This window comes from Prionailurus viverrinus, chromosome B4 (assembly GCF_022837055.1).
Source record: "Prionailurus viverrinus isolate Anna chromosome B4, UM_Priviv_1.0, whole genome shotgun sequence".
In the NCBI taxonomy this organism is placed as follows: domain Eukaryota; kingdom Metazoa; phylum Chordata; class Mammalia; order Carnivora; family Felidae; genus Prionailurus; species Prionailurus viverrinus.
The window spans coordinates 35,487,931-35,509,445 of record NC_062567.1 but is presented as its reverse complement, the minus strand read 5'-3'; the positions used below and the strand labels follow the sequence as shown (position 1 = coordinate 35,509,445).

General features: G+C 44.0%; 1 protein-coding gene across 1 annotated transcript in view; it reads right to left on the bottom strand.

Annotated features, from left to right (window-relative positions):
• The window catches only part of PRMT8 (protein arginine methyltransferase 8), a 96,041-nt gene that overhangs the window by 50,005 nt on the left and 24,521 nt on the right, over positions 1–21,515 (bottom strand). Inside the window, exon 2 of the mRNA XM_047867459.1 lies at positions 5,476–5,661. Coding sequence (XP_047723415.1) covers positions 5,476–5,661 — 186 coding nt within the window. The remainder of the gene's footprint in view (positions 1–5,475; positions 5,662–21,515) is intronic.

The following is a 21,515-nucleotide window of genomic DNA, read 5'->3' as shown; positions in this document are numbered from 1 at the left end:
GTGGGATCAACATGGAGGGATAAAGTTGGATAGGGCCAAGTTTATCAATACAGGATCATTAAGCAGAAATTTTGTATTCACTGTTTTAGCTTGAGGGGCTTAGAATGTCTCTAACAGTTTATTTAGTTGGGTAGTTGAAACATGGACCTAGGGTTACCCTTCTCTAAATGAAATTTGAAATGCTGAACTTCGTTGATATGTTGAAGAGGAAGGTATCCAAAGCCTTAGAAGATTGGAATGTTAGACTGTATTTGTCATGTGAGGCCTACTCACCAAAGCCAAAGAACAGACCTTTCATCACAGCTATGAAAAATAAGTTTGCAAAGGGAGTCCAGCAACCTTAAAGACCTCTGTGATTGCTCTTTCCTATAGGTCATAAATTACAACGGGAACTGCTACCATCAAACTGAAATCCCTATATGCAACAAGAATAATATAAACCTGGGATTCTGGGGAGGCTCAGGTCAAACCACAGCACTTAACTTCATATACTAGGTGGGTGTGGTTATAGCAAAGGGCTTGGAGCCAAAGCGTAACAGTCTGATTTCAGAGATATGTGGTGTTGGCCATAGGTCTCTAGAAAAGAGATCATAGTGTCTCTAGAAAATAAATAAATGGGAAGCATACTGAATTCTTACTTGATCTGTGTAAGCAGAAAAATTATAGGTCCAGTGAACAGAGGTCTGTTTTGAATTGCCAAAATCTAGAGTCATGCCCCTCAATTGATTCCCAGACTTGAGCCAGTTAACAGAACCAGAACCCCTTGAATGAAGGAAAGGCCACGTTCCATGAAGAAATCCCTTGTTACATTGCCAAAAATGGATATTGTTAATCTTTCTTCAAGTATTCACCAAGAGGATCTGCAGTCATTACCACAGTACAGTGTGACTGCATTGGAGAAAGGAAAATAAACAAATTTTGGAGGATCATTGGACCCTGGCTCTGAACTGACACTAATTCCATGAGACCCATTAGTTCAGGACACCAATTCCAGGAGACCCACATCCCCAATTAAGTGACCTGTTTGCCTGTGCAGAAGACAGAGGCAGATCTTGGAGAGTGACTGTAGATTATCATAAACATCATCAGCTGGAGATTCCAATTGCAGTAGCTGTTCCATATGTGGTTTTATTGCTTGGGAAAATCAATACAGAGGGTTGCTGGTTCGTTGTTACTTTTATCAGTCTTAGAAATTGATTCACATCTATTTCTTCAACTCATAGATCCCATGCTTTTGAGCTCCCTAACCCAGAACATCATTTAGCCTGTCTCAATTTCCCCTGCTGAAGGTAGAATGATAACAGTACCTACTTCATTGGGTTGTTGTGATGATTAAATAAATGTAGTAAGTGTTACCAAAGTGTTAGTTCTGGCTGTTTGTGACAGCTGTCACCATTTTTATCCATGCAAGGAAACAGTTGAGGGTGAACAGTAGTTGAGGAATGGAAGCAAAATAATGGCAAAGTTTTTGGAGGTTTGTCATCATGGCCATAGCTGGAAGTCCTTAGTGCTTTCCCTGCTGGAATTAGATTGGTCCAGTACTTCAGCAGATTCTGTTGTTGCTAAAGAAGAGGTTCCCAGCATCCCACCTTTGATTCAATGCCTTCCATCACTTCTTGGACCCCTTCTTCCCTCTAAGGCTCCAGACCACAGGAGTTAGGTCCAAAGGTACAAGTCCTGGGAGAAGAGTTGTGACTTAGCAAGGCTTCCCCTGATTGACCCATCAAAAGGGAAACTCTCTCCCCTTTCTCCACCCCTGCTTTAATCATCCCTAGGAGAGAATAGCCCAAAGAAGTCTCCAGACATTTCAGACAAGAGCATGTCACTCTTTGTTGAAAACAATTCCCAGCCCCCAGCTGTGGATGCCTTTGTCTCCCAGTTTCCCTGCCTATTAAACACATGACAGCACATTGACTAATTGCTGGGAAATGAGGCCCTGAAGAATCTATTTCAAAAGAACCTGCAGCAAGATTGTCAAAAGAAGAGAGCTGGCCAGGAATGGGATGGGCATCCAGAGCTGGGGGCTGGGAACACAGCCCCACTGGCAGGGAGTCTTCTGGATGCTGAGAAACCAAGCCCAGGACCAACTGTCAAAGATGCTGGGAATTCAGAGCTGAGATTTGGGAGATCATGGTCCTGGCCCCCTCCCCTCTGAACAGAAGCCTCAGTAGGCACACATTTGTCACTTCCTCTCCTGTTCAAGATTCCATTCCTCTCAGAGACGCCCTGTGACAGAATGTCACAGTCTTCCTTCTGGAGGCTGAGTACAGAGTCATCGCTGGATGGGGCCATGGAATGGAAGTATAGAAGTATCCAGAATCACCTCTTGCTGTGTTCTCCAGCCCCAAGCAGTGCCCTCTCCCAAACTTGACACCTCTTGTTCATATTCACAGACTAATCAAACCCAATCCATCCCACACCATGTTTCCTAAACACTCACTGATCACTATTAATCAGCAAGCTGGCGGTGCTGCTGCCCGCCCCTGTGAGCATCTTGTTAATGATGGGAGAAGACTGCCAAACGGCCAGCTCGGCTCCGGATGGTGAGGTATGGGTCTTGTCCAGACTGAGGAGGCAAAGGCATCACCGCGAGCTGTCTGGCACAGAACGGAGATCCCTGGTGCTTGATAATGAAAAACAAGCAGGCCCTGTCTCTGCAAAGAACAATGTTAAGAGTCCGTCCACATGCCCCCCTACTTTTTTTTATACCAGATGATCTTGGAGACCAAATAGGGTGGAGGGAAGCCTCAAGGTTGAAGGAAGCCTAGGTAGCCACCCTGACACTGAAGACCTCTGCATTTCCCCAGAAGCCAGATCTAGAGATGGCCTACGGCAGCAGTAGGAGGGATTTAATCTAGTAGTGTCAGTTGAGCTAAGCATCAGAAGTACTTCCAGATGCAAAGTGTTGCTAAAACTATTCCAGGTCAGGTTACTAAGGAAAGAAATGTTATATATGACCTGAAGGTCATTTACTCCATGTTTATTAGCTCATTCTGGACAATGCTTATATATGTTCATGTACTAATTTTCTACCAATGTTTCATGTACTAGGTTTTTCTATCAATACATGAAATTGAGGAAAGCTGGTATAGTATTTATTTGATGACCCTTGGTGTCTTCTCCTGCTGGAGATCATACTTTCTGGTATGCCCATTGATGTGCTAACCAGACATCACCTGAGTGATCAGATTAGCAAAATCAGACAGTGCATCAAGCCCTGGGTTAGAGGCAGGGGAAGCAATTCTTGAAGGAATTACAGAGATTAATCATAGCACAGGAGAGCACATCCTAGGAGCCAAAGTTGTGGCCCAGCAAGAATGCAGCCATTCAGATGGAGGTGTCCCAGACGTCAGTCACAGGAGGCTCCATTGGAGGAATGGCTCCTGAAGATGGGGAAGGACAGGCACCAGGTACATGTCATAATTAGCTGGTTTCTCATGGCGGGGGCGGGGGGGTTCCAGGCAAGCCCAAGGGGAGGCATTTTGGGGAACTAGCATCTCTTCCTAGGAATCTGCCTTGAAATAGGTACCCAGAGCCACACGCCTGTTAGAATTTGTCACATGAATTAGGGACAGGGTGAACTCTTGAAGATGCCCCCTTTCTGCTCCCAAAACTTCTCACAGGCCTAGGACAGGGCTCAGTGCACCACCTCACCCCAATCCCCACCAGCAGGGGGAACAGGATCAGGGAAGGTACAGCAGCTCACTTATCTGCCCAAAGATGACATCTTAGCCACCAAGAATGGCAGGCTTAGCTGGCCCCGGTCTTTCTGGGCCAGGACTCCCAGAACACACACAAGACCCAGTCTTCCTCCCCTGCAGGCCCCAGGCCTAACACTTTTATGTGGACAGCAGTTCCTGGGAGACCAAACCCTGAGTCTCTCTCTTGTGAATGGGCCAGGTCCCTGAGTCTAGAATTCATTGAGGAACACTTCCTTCACTCTCTATCTCCACATGGAAGCAGGAAAAAAAATCAAAATTTCCAGGAAGAACAAAAGACCTGTTTTAAAGTCTATATGGCATGGAAGTTCTGAATGAAGGCCCTGGGCCCCAAATGTGAAGGTTTCATTTCTAGCTCTCCCATTTATTAGCTTGTGACCTTGTAAGCAAAGGAAGTGAGGAATGTAAGTTGATCTGGATTCTTAAGGTCTTACATCCTCATGTATAAACTGGGGACTAATAATCTTCTTGTATTCCTCAAGTTCATTATAATGAACTTGTATTACTTCTATAAGTAGATGGCTGGGTGGCATATAGAACAATGTGCTTTTTTTAAAAGGAATATATGATGTTAAAACATAAACAAAAGGGGTAAATACTAAATAATAAAGATTTTGCTTATTAAAAAAACAAATAATTACAAATAATTTGGGGGCAAATAATACCAACTTCATAGGGCTGACCTGAGGAATAAATGAGCCAATAATGTAAAATCTCAGAACAACACCCAGCATGTTATAAGCACTAAAAAAAAAAAAAAAAAAAAAAAAAAAAAGGGAAAAAAGTGCTGGCTATTATTTTTAAACACTCGTCTGGCAATGACATTTTGATATTGGGAGGGCTTACAGAAGCATCTGATTGAAACAGAAACTTTGAGACTTATTTGAAAATGCATTTACAAAGCAAGCAAGGCTTCGTTCCTTTTTCACTATTTCTTCATACTGTAAGGGGATAATAGAAATATTTTCTTCATAGGGTTCTTAGGAGGACTAAATGAAATGATACGTATGATGTGCTTAGAACAATGCCTGGCACTGAATAAACACCCAGTTAATGAGTAAGCACTCTGCAACCTGACTGGCTTAGGAAAATGCTGGAGGTGATGGGGGCAGGGGCCCAACCCCAGCCAGGAATTTTCTGGTTAGGAAGCTCTGCTCTGTTCTACAGCTAACATAAATCTTCCCTGCTGTGGTATAAGGCAAGCATTTAGACACAAGAATTTCCTGAGAATCAATCAGGGTGACAGACCTGGGCCAGGTCTTCAAGGAAGCTTCCTGCATTTCTTCCCCTGGGGGTGCTCATTGGTCTAGGGCCTAAGGGTTCATGTTCATGCCTGCCTGAAGACTGATGTCATGGCCTCCGGGAGGTCCTCTCAGCATCTAGGACTCGAGCTGCAGAGCATCTCCTGCAGAGCCAGGACTTAGAACAAGGACATCGGTCCGCCTGGATCACCTGAGCTTAGGGTCAAGAAGAGACACAGGCGCTGAACCATAAAACAAAGAAACCCTAAGCACCCCTTGCTCTCTGGCTGAGAAACACACAGACACATGCTTTCAGCTACTCACCTGCTCTGGGCCTGGCTCTGACCCTCTCCCAGAGAGGCTCACAGGAGGGAAGGAGGGCCAGGGGCCTTGAGCCACTAGGAAAACCCACTTTAAGACAGTAGACAGATGAACACATTAGGCTGCCTCAGAGGACAGTGAAGAAACAGCAGGGCTGAGCTGCCCTGTTCTGCCACCAGCTCCTCACGGTTTACCTCGTGGATCCCAAAGTGAGCGTAGGAGTCGAAGTAATAATCTCTCGAGGTCATCTCCTCTGGGTTCAGCAGCTTGGACATCTTGCCCCGTCCTGGGCAGCTGGGTTGCGTGGAGACATGATGGACACATTGCACAGGCTTGGGTGGGGCGACGGGCTGAGGGGGCTGCGGGGGGGCACTGCTCACCTGAGGGGGAAAATAAAGGGTCTGGCGTCAGCAGTGGAGACCAGCTCTTGCCCTCTGAGATGTCACCCCTGCTTGCCTCCCCTCCCTGAGCCCAGGGGTTCCAGTCTGCCACAGCAGCCACTCCTAAGGGACAAAGGGACCCTTCTAGATGTCCCACTGAGGGCCATGATTTATGGAGAGGCGCCATGCTACTGAGGAGCCAAAAAAGACGTCCATTTAACCTAATTCCATCTCTTAATAGTCAGGCGACCTGAGCCGACCCAGATCTTAGTTTTCATATGTGCTAAATGAGGACAACAATAGGCGAATAGCGAACACTCACTAAAGGGCAAGATGTATAGCGTCACATAGCATGGTGGCTGCAGTGTAGATTCCAGAGCCAGTCTGCTGAAACTTGAATCCAGCTCTGCCACTTCTGAGCTATGCAATCTTAGGCAAAATTATTAACCTCTCAGTGGCTTGGTTTCCCCATCTCTCAAAGGGGAATAAAATGATCCCCATCTCCTAGAGTCATCCTGAGGATTAAATAGTTGTATTTGTGAAGGGCTTATAAAAAGGCTTAGCACATAATAGGTGTTTGTTAAACTGAGTCCCACCTGCATGCTTAGATGAGTCTCTGGGCTTCTCCCCCAGCAGGCAGCACTTGCCCTCCCTCCCCACCAACAGAGGCAGGTATCTTAGGTTCTGGGGTCTCACACCTCTTGTCTTCCCTCCTGGCTTCTGTAAACTTTATTCTGAACTTTGGTAGAAATTTACTCTGAGCTTGAATACCCACACTGATGGTGGCCTCCTGCCTGCACACAACCAATCACTGTTCTTTCTGGGTTCCCAGCCCCACCATGTAGCCTGGCTCTATACCCCACTGCACCTGCCAATCACCAGCCAGGCCCTCTTCCTCTATAGGCTAAGGGGAGAAAGAGAAGAAGTTCAGGGAGCTTTGGGACCCAAAATTTCAGCTTGACTGCAGGATAGTCATCCCAGGAGAAGAAACTTCTCTCCCTGGAGTGTAGGAATCCAGGTGTGTGAGCAGCACAGCAAAGGTTTCAAAGCCGGACAGAAGTTTAAAAAATAGTGGGGTACCTGGGTGGCTCAGTCGGTTGAACGTCCGACTCTTGATTTCGGCTCAGGTCATGATCTCACAGTGTCTTGGGTTCGAGCCCCATATCAGGCTCCATGCTGTTAGCAGCTGTTAGCTTCTTGGGATTCTGTGTCTCCCTCTCTCTGCCCCTCCCCCCACTGCCATCTCTCTCAAAAATAAAATAACTTTATTTAATTTAAAAATAAATAAAAATTAAAAATAGAGAAGGAGTACTATCCAGTAGTTGGTCTTCTGGGACTCCTGGATCCCAATCCTGCCTCTAGTAAAATTAAAAATAGATACTGAGAGGCAGGTGTCACGGTAAATCCTGGGGCCTCACTGCCTGACTTTGAAACACAGCCCTGCTGTTTGGTGGCTGACCTTTAGAAGTCATTTGTCATCACTGGGCCTCAGTCTCCTCCTCCATAAAATAGAGATCATGACAAAACCCATCTGAGAGAGTGGTCAAGAAGTTTGGGTGAGTTCATGTACATGAAGCATTAGAACACTGCCTTGCAATAGTAAGCTCTATTGTTGTTGTTATTATTATTGTTACCATTATAATTATTATTCAGATTACATAAACACTTCCCTGCTTTGTGCCTCAATTTTCTCATTTGTGAGCTGAATCAGCTCAGACTTACTAATCTTCTTCCCATCAAGGGAAATAGGGAGACCCTAGGACAGAGCAAGATCAAGAAACCCAAGGGATTCCATCTCTTCATTATGCTGTTCATACAGCCCCAAGACTGCCCTGTGCCCTGGGCTGGAAGACAGTGAGCTCAGGGGAGTGTAATGGTCCCATTTTCCTGGTGTATCTAGGCTACAGCCTTTGGGAAATAAGCAGACTTCCCAGTTTAGCAACATCAGATTTGAGGTCGGCGAGATCCCGGCTGGCTGGCAGAGGCAATCGGGGCTGCTTCATTAGAATGCAGCAGGTGTGCCCACCCTCAGCTTGGGATGTTGGTCACGGTCTCTGGGAGGCTAAAAATAGACTGTGTCAATTGCATACTCCCGTGCTGGCTGCAGAGTCACCTCTAAAGCTAAAGAAGGCTCTGTGCATGAAGCTGACCCCAATCTTGACTCTATTTAAATATATTAAAGAGAGAAAAAGTCCTAGCTGGTCCAGGCAGCATGCATGGTCAGGGTCCCAGGAGCCTCCGGCACCCCTTAGCTGCCATTCAACTCTGATTTGAAGTTTCCCTTTTCCATGAGGTCTGTGAGATTTCTTTTCCCAGCTGCCAATTTACAGTCTACCACGCACCATGCGTTGCATTCATGAAGCAAAGGAATGAGTGGATCTGATGGCCTTTCACCTCAATAACTACAGATCATGAGGATAAAGAGGTGACTGTGGCCCAATCCTTGGTCCCAAAGACTGTCAGCCTAGCTCAGCCTCTGGCAGAGGGGACTTGGCACTCTGCCCATAGCTGATAGGTGTACCCTGTCCCAGGAGGCTGGGAGTGGGGTGGGAAACAGCAGTGGCCCATAATCCCTAGGCATTCAGCTACCTGGGGATGTTGCTTTTCATTCCATAAATACCTACTGAGCATTGACTGCAGCAAGGCACTGTGCAGGTCCTGTGGAAGAACAGACATATAAGAAGAGTGCCCTCAAAGGTCTCTGATTTCTGGTAGGAATATAAGACCTTTGAGGGCTCCACTAGATGGTAGAATAGGATTTGCTTTATAAGGGAAGCTTGAGCAAATTGTCGTAGGGGTTTCAAAGGAGAGAATTCACTTCCATTTTAAAAATCAGAAGCGCTTGGGATAGGCAGTGGGGTAGGTGGAGTGCTTTCTGAATGGATTTTGGTAGGTGGAGCTGGTGGGAGGGAATTCTGAGAGAAGGGGATAGCTTGAACAAAAATGTAAAGGGGTGGGAAAGCAGCATGCTTGTTTGAGGAGCAACTTGGCCAAAATAGTGGGAGATTCCATTGAAAGGAAATTAAGGCCAGACTAAGAGATTGTAATTAAATACAAGACAATGGGGAGCTGTTGGTGGTGTGTAACCAGAGAGTTCTATGTTTGAGCTCTACTTTAGGAAGATTAATGTGGTGGCAGTGTACAGGCGGGGCAAGGAGGAGAAATGTCACATCAAGGGTCTGGGGATTGGTGAGGCATATGATATTATGAGGCCATTTTCAAAGTCCAGTCAAGAAATAATGATAACCTGAACACTGTTGTATTAGAGGGCCTGCCTGCCAGAGAAATTGCAGAAATAGAATCCACAGGAGTTGGTAGCTGATGAGATATGGGGGAAAGAGAAACGTTGGAACCCAAGATGGCTTCAACATTTCAAGTCTGGGTGACTAGCAAAATGGTGGCGACATTAACAGGAATAAGCAAGTCAGCAGGAAGAGCAGGTGGGATGGGGGGGATAATGAGTTTCCATTTGGATTTGTGAAATTTGAAATATCATTGAGTCATCTAAGAAAAGATGTCAGGCAAGCAGAGAATAGTGCAGTTCCAGTTAATAAATATCATAAGTAAAATAGAAAGGCAAATGACAAGCTGAGAAGTACATGTCTAACATATATGGACAAAAGTGAATATCCTTAATATGCAGAGAGCTCTTATAAACCTATAAGAGAAAGGAAAACATCTTCCATTTAGCATTGGACAAAAGATCTTCCAGTCAATTCACATGAAAATAAACACAAGGGGTGCGTGGGTGGCTCAGTCAGTTGGGTGTCCAATGGCTGATTTCAGCTCAGGTCATGATCCCAGGGTTGTGGAATCGAGCCCCCACATCAGACTCTTCAATGAGTTTGAAGTCTGCTTGGGATTCTCTCTCTCTCTTTCTCTCTCTCTCTCTCAAATAAAATTTTTAAAAAGAAAAGAAAGGGCACCTGGGTGTATCCGTCGGCTAAGCATCTAACTTTTGACTTCAACTCAGGTCATGATCCCACATTCGTGAGTTCAAGCCCTGCATCGGACTCTGTGCTGATGGCACAGAGCCTGCTTGGGATTCTGTCTCCCTCTCTCTGCCTCAATCTCTCTAGAAATCAGGCAGCTTCAAAGTAAAACAAAAAGTTAAAACTTTTAATTACCAAATAAGCTTGACTCCTCCAGAAACTATTAAACCACTGCATTTTTAAGGGCTGCAGAAAAAATAGGTACTTGCATACAGTTCTAGAGAGGATTTTTTTTGGAAGGCAGTTTGATAAAAATGCATTAAAAGTCTTTAAAAGCACAAATCCTTAAACCCAGTAATTACTTTTTTTGGAATTCATCCTAAGGAAAGAATCATGGCAGACAACACAAAAATAGGAGTCAATCTAGAGGTTCCACAAAACAAAACTGCTTACGTAAACTGTGGTACATCCACACAACAGAATGCTATACAGCTGCTTATAATATAGTGGAAGAGTGGTTAATAAGAGAAATGTGATCACGATAAACCGTGGGCTGAGGAGAACAAGTGGGAGAAGAATAGATAGTGTGATCACATTTTTAAAATTAAAACTTATTCATGCCTGTGTGTTAAGAGGGGAGATTCAAGGAAGGCACCAGAATTGGCGGCAATTATGACAGGGTGCTGGATTACAAACAGTTAATTCTTTCCTTTCTTGTGCTTGTTTATACTTTCAAAAATGTATGCCATTGACACGTACTATTTTGAAAACAGAAAGACGTAATAATATTGGTAAAAAAAAAAAAATATCCCAGACCTCTGGAAAGAAGCTGAGGCTGACACTCTGGGTGGAAACCTTCTGCTCAGAGAAAGGCTAAAGGGTTCACTTGAGAAAGCCCCCCAGGGAAGGTGGTAGAGGGGAATGAGGTTAGGCCAGGGAGAGAAGCTGGAAGCCTCCTTCTCTGAGGACCTTGGAGGCACCAGGGGACCTGGGGAGAGAGGCTTAGGGAGGAGTTACTTCTGTGACTGGCCCTAATCTGAGGATGTGTGATCCAAGCATTACACTCCAGTGACCTGTCAATGGTACCAAAGCAAAGACGACCTCTATCTAGCCTCACTTACCCAGAAGGACACCATGCCTAGGAAGCTGTGCAGTCACTTCTAAAGCTGAAGAAAGCTCCATGCATGAAGCTGACCCCAATCTTTATGTAAAGGTATTACGAAGAGAAAAAATCTTAGCTGGTACAGGCAGCATACATGATCAGGATAAGATCCTTCTGAACTCCTTAGCTCTGATTCCAAGGTTTCCTTTTCTACAAGATTCCTAAAACCTTTTTCTCATCTGCCAACCTACAAAAAGTGTCTACCATGCACCATGCATTGCATTCATGAAGCAAGGTGGTGAATGGATTTGGGGGGCCATTCACCTCGATAACCACAGGTCAAACAATGAAGACAAAGAGGTCACCACGGACCAGTCCCTAGTCCCAAAGGCTGTCAGCCTAGCTCAGCCTCTCACATATGGGACTTGCACTACCCATTATCTGATAGGTGTGTCCTGTCCCAAGAGTGGGAAACAGCAGTGGCCCATGGTCTCTAGGCATTCAGCTACATGGGGGTGTTGTTTTACATCCCATAAATACTGACCAAACATCTGCTGTAACAAGGCACTGTGCAGGTCTTGTGAAAGAACAGAGATGCATACAAACCCTCTAGGTCCCCATATGGGCATATAGGAGCCAGCATAGGAAGCCAGGTGTGTCTGTGGAAGCTATTAAAGTTGGTTACACCACAAAGAAAGGTCCTTTGGAAGGGCTCAGAAAACCCAGCCTTTGGCACATCTGCCTACCTTCCAGTGTCCTGGAAAGAATTGAGCAATGTAGGGGGTGGGCCTTGGGGGACCATGGTGAGCTCATTTGGGAAGTCAGAAGCCCTGACTCCTCCATAGGCCAACCAGAGGCTCTGGGTGAAGGCAGCCTTCAAACTTCAAATCATCTTGTATATACTGGCTGAGAGGGCAAACTAGGGTTGGGAATCACAGTAGGAGACAGTGGCCAGACTGACTCCCAGCCTCAGCATATCAGTCTCTCTCCAGCTGTGACTGTCACAGCTCCAATTTTCTCCCTGTGCCCAAGTTCCTTCCCACTAGACATCTTAACCCCTCTAGCCCTACAGTGTGAGGCTTATGCTTCAGCCCTGCCTTCTCCGACTTGATGTCTGGTGCTGGTAACCATTCCTGCACCACTGTCTCTATCCTTGATGCAGTGGGATGCTTGGTGCTGCAATGCATACAGCAAGCCCTGCCTTGCTCTCCCACCTCCTCCCAAGGGCCTTAGGCTCAGGGCACTGCTTTTGCAGAAGGCTTCCTAATGCCAACTGCTCTCCCAATCTGCTGAGAGTCACCTGTCACCATCAGGATTTGTGACTTTGCCTTGTACTCTTAGTGCTAACTGCTGTTTGGGACTCTTCAGACACTGTGATCTGCCTCCAGGCCTGGTCTTTCCCAGGGTGTTTTCAGCAGTTTCTCTCCCCAGTATGATCTTCCTAGTCCACCCCATTCCACTGGGATGAATGGGTCCAGGCCCCACTAAATGCTGAGATAAGATGTAGGGTTGGGGTGCCTGGGTGGCTCAGATAAATGTCCCACTTTGGCTCATGTCATGATCTCATGGTTCGTGAGTTTGAGCCCCACATCGGGCTCTGTACTGACAGTGCAGAACCTGCTTGGGATTCTCTCTCTCCCTCTCTCTCTGCCCCTCCCTGACTTGTGCTTTCTCTCTCTCTCTCTCTCTTAAAATAAATAAATAAACTTAAAAACAAAAAAAAGATAAAGTGTTGTGGAAGCACCAAAGCTGGAGGAAACACCAAAGCTGTATATCAAAAGGAGGCTAGTTGGTGCACATGGGTGGCTCAGTCACTTAAGCGTCTGACTTCAGCTCAGGTCATGATATCCCTGTTTGTGGGTTCAAGTCCCACATCAGGCTGTCTGCTGTCAGCACGCAGAGCCTGCATTGGAACTTCTGTCCCCCTCTTGCTCTGTCCCTGCCCCGCTTGTGCGCTCTCTCTCTCTCTCAAAAATGAACAAACATTAAAAAAAAATTTTTTTTTAAAAGAAGGATAGTTTCCTGAAGAAGTGGCATTTGAACTGGTCCTCAAAGGGTGGCTAAGATTTCCACAGGCAGGGGTAGGGATTCAGTGAGAGATTTTATTTTTCCTTTATTTTTCTTAACCTAACTCGACTTCCATCTGAAAGTAAGGGTGAGTGATAGGTGATGATAATGATGATGATCCTTAACATAGATTGAGGGCTCAGTGTGAACCAGGCAATGTGCTAAGCACTTTACAAATACCACATCTTAAAATCCTCATAACTGAATGAATAACTGAAATTTACAAAGAAACTGATACTCAAAAAATTCAGTCAATTGTCTGAGCCCAGGGCTAGGGTGTAACAGAGCCGAGATATGAACCATTATCTGTTGGACACCAGAGTTGATGCTTTTGACACCGATGCTGTGGTTAGCTCAGTTCAGTCACACCAAGCTTAACTGAGCTACTGCTAGGAGCCCTGTCCTCAGAAATGGGTGGCAAAGCTGGCCCAAACAGCATGCCCAGTTCTGGGGAGAGAAAGAAGGTCAACAAGGCAATGACTAAAAAGAAGAAAATGTTCCGTGAAGGTAGGCACAGGTAAGTACCTCTCCAAGGTAACTGAATTCAAAAGGCAGCCAATAGTAAGTTCTATTTTAGAGAAGGAGAAGCTGAAGTCCACATAAGCAAAGGAATATGTCTAGGGTCACACAGGTAAACCCAGAACTGGAATCTCCAAGAAAATAGAAAAAGGGTAAGGAAGGGGTAAGAGAAAGAGGTCTTAAGGAAGGAGAATGGAGGTGAAGGAATATGGAGGGGGAAGCTAGGCAGCAGGGGGCAGAGAGAAACCAGCACTTTCTGCACCAGGCAGCTGAAGCTAACCCAAGCCCATTGGGCTATAAATGGCTCTTACTGGCACTAGCCCAAGCTGTAAAAACGATTTTCCTGAGAACAAGAGGCTCCACTGGAGGAGCCAAATCCTGCTCTGTTTCCAAATGTCAAGAGAGCTTTTTCTAACCTGAGTCGTCTGTCCTTAGCAGCAGCCTGCCTGGCCTGAAGTCCCATGGGGGCGGGATGGGGGGAGTGGTGGACAGACTGCAAAGGGTGGGTCACTGCAGGGTGGGTAGAAGATGGTGTGGGAGGTGGGGTGACTCCCTGGCCAGGTCTCACTACATCCTTCTTCCCAGATGCCTTTGTCTCCCTCCCAGCTTCTTTTAGCCCATGCTCACATCTGACCCCTGTCCCAGGGTCACCCTCAGACCCTCACACTCTTTCTCCATCCCAATGTTTACTCACAAGACTGTGAGGTAATTGCCTAGAGTGAGCTCTTCTAGCACTGTGTCTGCCTTTAGATAGGGACCAGAGCTTTAACTGAAAGGAGAACATTTTAATGGTAGAAAGTCCGGCAGCAGCAAGGCCAGAAAGGGCTCTGGTGGGCATGTGGACCTCTCCTACTCATACCAAAGATCACACCAAAAATGTATAGCTCTCGTGTCTGCCTTTGGCCAAAAACAATCCTGGTTCCACCCTCATGTCTACCCATGTTCCCTATCATCTAGGCTGAAGATGGTTCCCAGGGAAGCAATGTCAAAGTGAGCCTCCCCAGAAGGAAATGCTATGCTAGAGTACATAGCCCCAGATCATGGTTTCTCGTCCTAGGAATCATAAACTTGTGAGTCTGGGAGATAGGAAGAAACATCTAGATGCTGCTGGTCCCACAAGACAGTGTTGTCTTCTTGTACCTGGCCCTCCAGGGTGCCTTGGTCTGTATATTTGTCAACAGTCACCTTCATGTCCCTCACTAGAGTTTTCTCTTTAAAGGCATATACTTTCTCTAGACCCCCCTGGGGCAAGGTCAGGCACTGATGCACGTCACAGAGTATCAGCTGCTGTCACCCACTGGGACCTTCTTGTTTTACAGTGTCCCTGACTATAACTTGGTAGAGCCCATCTTCACATGCTTTATTCCTTTAGACTCAAGTTCCCTCTGAGACTGTTCTCTCTGGATTCGCCTTCCCTCGGGTCCTGTCACCCACTATTCTCAGTCCCCATTCTCTCACTGGGGGGATGCCTTGTACTGAGGAACGTTGCCAGGAGGCCTGGCAGGACGCTTGGATGATCCAGAACTTACAGAGGGGTCTAGGGCAGTGGTTCTCAATGTCTAGTCCCCAGACCACTAGCAACAGCATCTCCTGGGAACTTGTAAGAAATGCAAATTCTCAGCCCTTACCAGAAACCACTGAATCATAATCTCTGTGGTAGGGTTTAGCAATCTGTTCCAACAAGCCTCCATGTGATTCTGATGTATCACAGAGTTTGAGCTCCACTGGTCTAGAGTTGCATTTTCCCACATTGTATTTCACAGAATAGATACTCCTAGAAAAGGGATTCCATGGTCAAATAAGTTTGGACAAACAAGCTAAAGAGATTTTTTTTTCTTTTTGTTCTCCAGCTTTACTGAGATATAATTGACACATAATGTGTAAGTTTAAGGTACACCATAATGATTCAATATATGTATATATGAAAAATTGAAAGAGATTTCTTAATTGCAGTACTTTTAAATCATTAATTTGCTAAAATGAATTGTGAATCTCCAAGAGGGAGTTAGGATGTCTTTTGCTCCTAAATTTATTTGTGACAACTTTTTTTTCTGAGACATCTATAAACATCTCTGGAAATTAATGTTCTGAGGAAACCATCTGGGTGACTCTGATTTAGGACAGTGTTTCTCTGTTAAAATATGTATCAACCACCTTGGGATGGGTCTCAGGCCCGACCCCAGACCCATGCCATCAAAATGCCTTTGCTCCCTCTGTCTCCTGGATCAGTAACTGCTGGGAAGGAATCTATTGGATTTGTTGGGTCTGACCTCAGAGCCTGTGGGGACAAAACACAACAAGCTGCACATTTAACAAGTTCCCCCAGTGATGCCTATGAAATCCTGGTCCAGACAGAGCTGAGGACAGTTACTTGCCTTCTCCATTACTCTCTGACCCTTAATGCAGCCCCCAGAGGCCAGCCTGGCATACTCTTTGTGCCACTGTGATCCCCAATGTCAGAGCCAGGCCAAGGACACCTGGAAGAAAGGCTGCCTTAGCTCCCACAGCAAAAGAGCTGGGATTGGGTGTGAGCTCTCTCACCTTCAGTCTAGGTGACCTTGGACCAGTCCCTACCTTGCTGGCATTGCCAGGGTCATGATGTGGCTCAACTCAAAGGGCAGTCCTCGACAGCTGTGCACACTGTCTGCGTGCTTCCCATCAGCCCCTGGCTGTCTGTGGTACAATAGCAGTGCTTGCTTCAAATCAAAATGGCATTGCACCCACACGGCACTCCCTCTGTCGCCTGGATCAGTAACTGCTGGGAAGGAATCTATTGGATTTGTTGGGCCTGACCTATTTTTTAAATAAACTGGGGCTGTTTTCCAGCTATTAGTCACTTTTCTCCCAAGCCTCCACATATTAAATTCTCTTCTTATATCCTCAGATATTTTGGCTGCAAGAGATGTCAGGTTAATTGGATGCTTGCCTCCTGGCTCTTCCTCCTTAATGGGCTTAAAAAGCAGACTTCCCCTCCACTTCCTCCCTTTTCCCTCCCCAAGGCAACAGGAGCCTTTTCTCTCCTTTGACTTGAAAGAGGTCGCCAAGCACTTGGCTTCTCTCTCCACTTTCCTGTACAGGCAAATGTGCAGAAAGACACAGCCAATGTCCTCACACCCTAACCTCTCCCAGAGTTGGACTAAGCTTTAGTCTCATATTTGGGTCAAATTGTCCCTGTTGGACATGAGATGGTTTGTGGGTCCGCACTCTAGGCTGAGTCACCTAGAGACGCAAAGAGTATCAGGCAGAAGTTGTACAGATAGTGCATCTGCGGATTCTGGTCTTGGTTCTTTCTTGCCCTGTTTGGGTCACTATGCAAAAACAACTTAATCTTTCCTACTCTCAGTTTCCTTTTCTGTCAAATGACAACAGTTATGTGTCCTGCTTCCTTCACAAACCTACTATGATGATTGAAAGATGCTGGGTGTATAAATATTCGGAGGAAATTCTAATGTTCAGTGAAAGAGTATGTGACACTTCCATCTGTGGCAATCTGAATCTATGCCCTTGTGCTATTTTTGGATGTTCTCTGGGCTCTGCTCTGGCACTAGACACAGTGGCTTTGGCTACCCTTAGCATTCTGTTCTTCTGCCTGCCTGACTCTTGTCCTCCCCCTCCATACTGTCCACTCACTAGGCTCTGTTCTACCCCCCTTCCTTGGAGCTTTCTGAGTATTATGCAATTGCTATCTTTAGGAACAAGGCCGTCGTGGAAAATCAGTCATTTTTTCCAGTCCCTGACACCTGGTCTCTTCTACTCCTATTCTGAACTCATATGGCATCTGTTGATGAAGCTACTGGTTACATTTTGTTTTATTTTGTTGACAAATGGTCTCATAATTGTAGGTGTTGCTTCTACAACCAAGAAGTAAATTCCCCCAGGCCAGTGACCATATCTGATGTGTTATTGTTTCTCCTTTAATACCTGGCACAGAGCTGGGGCTCAATAAAGATGTGTTGGTTACAGTATCCTTATACACTTCAATTGGGTCAATGTTGCCCTTCATAAATATATTATGAAAGTGGAGTGAAGGAGGCTTCTTCCCACCGTGTAATCAGAGACCTTTCATTCCCCTTGAAAGGGTGGAGAGATGGCAGGAAGAAAGACAAAACTGAGAAAAATAATTATCAGGATCTTAATAATACTCAACACTCCTTGGAAGGTTCAATGGTACTCCAAATGTCTTTGTCAAGAAGTGTCTCCTGAGATTTCTAGAAGAATATATCTTGCAAATACAGAATGAATTTACTAAGCACCCGTAATTCCATCTGTACAGACTATAAGTGCATTCAAGTACAGATTCAAGCGTATTTGTTAGACATTTTCCCAACAATCTCTTCACACCAAGTAGTTCAAGGCCAGAATTGCAGCTAATGATACTGTGGCTCAGGGAAGCTGACTGACAGATTCAGCCCATACAGCATAGCTGGTCTAAACCCCAGAGCTGACCCTCAGAGAGCCTCAGGCCCCATCATCTGGCCATTAAGCTGATGGCTGAAGAAAAGTGCGCTACAGACACACGTCAGAAAGAAAATCACAAGTTGTTTGTCAAGACCACAGACACACCATCTAGATCCTCATCTGGTTTCCATGGACCCCCCCCAGACAATTTCCATCTAGTCCTAGAAAACCCATTTACTTCAAATAAATGTATTTCCACCCAGATCCTTAGCATAAATAACTGACTCCTTTAATCAGAGATTCTGATGCAAGTTTGCACTGAAAATACTGGCATTCCAGCTAGAAACAGAACAATATCAACCATCCAGTATATATTTGACCACTCCTCCAAAGGTGGCTGAAATTAGCCAATGACAGATTCCAGGAATATGGATTTTTAAAAGCATTCCCAGGCAATGCCCATGATCAGTTAAAAAGCCAGATAAAACATAAGAAATAACAGTTTTTAAGACATTGAACATCAGGCAATGAAAAACTGTATCCCTGAGGTGGCAAACAAAAAAAGTGAATCCTATGATGACCTAGCGTGAGTATCCAAGCTACAGAGTAGGCAGTAGGAAACCTGCTAGAAATCTGTGTTAGTGAAAGAGACAGAGTCAGGACTCTGAAGACAGCAGGGTAGTGAAGGTTTGCAAGGCAAAATACTGGAGGGTAGAAGACTAAGGGAGGAGGGGTCTTGGTGATCTGGACAGAATCCCCCTCAAGCCTTCAGCTGAGATGGGTTAAACCATGCATGTGAGGAAACTACCTGATGCTAGGGGAAAAAAGTACTGAGAAGACAGAGGTACTGATTTATGTTTCTCACACAGGGGCAGGAATACTTCTTGTCCACCCAAGCCAGAGTGGAAAACTTCATAATTCATGAATATGCAGAAGAGGTTATTTTTCCCTTAGTGGTGGATATTAGCCCTAGACTAAAGACTGCTTTAATTCCCCCAAACAAAACTTAAAAGCAAGACCTGAAAGGGTTAAACTGTTTAAGTAATTTAACCATATTCCAGAACAAAGCCTAGAAGTACAATATATCAAAAAATACTCAGCACCCAACAATGTCTCAAGGTCTGGATTACATACTGTCTGGTATTCAGTCAAAAATTAAAAGACTTGCCAAAGAAGTGAGAAAACACTACCTATAATGAGGAGAAAAACTGATCACGTGAAACCAGCCCAGAAAGGACATAGGTGACAGAACTGGTAGACAATGTCATTAAAATTGTTACTGTAACTATTTCATATGCCCAAGAAACGAGATGAAAAATTAAACCTGATAAGTAGAGACATGAAAGATAGAAAAATGACCCAAATTAAACTTCTAGACATAAAAATTATATGTGATGAAAAATACACTGGATTAGATTAATAGCAGATTAGATATTACAGAAGAAAATATTAGTGAACCTGATACAGGACAATAAAAACTATCCAAAATAAAACACAAAGAGAAAAAAATACTGAAAATAAGTTAAATAGAATGAAATCTTGTCATTTGCAACAACATGGATGGAGCTAGAGGGTATAATCCTGAGTGGAATAAGAAAGTCAGAGAAAGACAAGTACCGTATGATCTCACTCATATGTGGAAGTTAAGAAACAAAACAAATGAACAAACAAAGGGGAAAAAAAGAACAACAACAACAAAAGCCAGAGTCTTGCATACGGAGAACAAACTGGTGGCTATCAGAGGGGAGGTGGGTGAAGATGAAGGAGGTAAGTGAGGGGGACAAAGAGTACACTTATCTTGGTGAACACTGAGAAATGTATGAAACCGTTGTACCATTGTACGGTACATGTGAAACTAATATAACACTGTGTGTTAATTATACTTGAATAATAGTTTTTAAAAAGTTAAACAGAGCATCAGTGAGCTGTGGGACAACTTCAGATGTCCTAGTACACATGTGATTGTAGTACCCAAAGAAAGGGGAAACAGAAAATAGTTAAGGAAATATTGGAATGATGGCTGAAATTTTCCATATAATAAAAACCATAAATTTTCAGATCCAAAAACCTCAACCAACCCTGAAGAAAGTGAATATGAGGCAGAAAAACTACACCAAGGTAATAATAATCAAATTGCTTAAAACTACTGATAAATAGAAAATAGCTGTCAGAGAGAGGGAAAGAGATGTTATACACAGAACAAAAAAAAATAATGACAGCCAACTTATAAATACTTATAAGTACAACACAGCCTAGAAGACAGAACAGCAACATCTTTAAAGTACCGAAAAGAAAAAAGAAAAATTATCAACTTAGAATTCTATACCCAGGGAAAATATCTTTAAAAATAAAGGCAACATAAAGACTTTTTGAGACTTCCAAAAGCTGAAAGATTCCATCATCCTCAGGCCCACACTATAAGAAATGTTAAAGGGATATTCTTTGGGCAGAAAAATGATATCAGATAGAAATTTGGATCCATGCCAAGAATGAAGTGCTCTGAAAATGGGTAAATACAAAAGAACTTTGTTCTTTTTCTTTAAATGTCCTTAAAAGATCACTGACTGAAGGGGCTCCCAGGTGGCTCAGTTGGCTAAGTATCCAACATTTGGCTGAGGTCATGATCTCATAGTCCATGGGTTCAAGCCCCGCATCAGGCTCTGTGCTGACAGCTCAGAGCCTGGAGTCTGCTTCAGAGTCTGTGTCTCCCTCTCTCTCCTCCCCCCACCCTCACTCACTCTCTCTCAAAAATAAATAAACATTTAAATTTTTAAAATAAAGTAAATAAATTTTTTAAAAAGATCATTGACTGTTTAAAAAAACAATGTCTTGTGATATTTATAACATACATAGAAATAAAATGTATGATAGCAATAGCACAAAGGCCAGAAGGGGAAGAATGGAAGTGCTCTCTTATAAGATTCTTATAATATATGTGAGGTGCTATAATATTACCTGAAGATAGACTGTGATAAATTAAATATGTATAATACAAACTCTAAAGCAGCCACTGTATAAAAGCACAAAAGGTTATAGGCCAAAAAAACAGCAAAGGGTATAAAATGAAATCTTACTCAAGTATTACCTCCCCCAAAAAGTTAAAACAAGGGTGAAGGTAACAAAGAAAAGATAAACTATATAGAAACAAATAGCAAGATGGTAGGTTTGAACCCAATAGCATCAATAATTACATTAAATATAAATGGTCTAAACACCTCAATTAGAAATCAAAGATTGTCATATTAGATTTAAGCACACCCATATGCCACCCTATTCAAAACTTACTTTTAACATAAAAAAAGTAAAAGGATAAAAAAAGGTATACCATGTTAATTCTAATGAAAGGAAAGCTAAAGTAGCTATATTAATATAAGACAAAATAGAAATAAGAGCAAATAATATCAGGAAAAAGAAGATACTTTCATAATGATTAAGATCAATTCATAAAGAGGACATAATTTCAAATGCATATTCATCTAATAAAAGATATGCAAAGTGTATGAAGCAAAACCCAATAGAACCAATTATTAATGAAATGGAAATTGAAACTACAATGAGATACTACTTTGCATTCATTAGAAGGGCTAATATTTTTTTTATTTATTTAAAAGTTTATTTATTTTGAGAGAGAGAGAGAGAGAGAGAGAGAGAGAACAAATGGGGGGAGGGGCAGAGGGGAGAGAAAGAATCCCAAGCAGGCTCCACACTGCTAGCACAGAGCCCAATGCAGGGTTCAAGCTCATAAACCGTGAGATCATGACTTGAGCCAAAATCAAGAGTTGTATGCTTAACCAACTGAGCCACCCAGGCACCCCAGGAGAGCTAATATGTTTTTA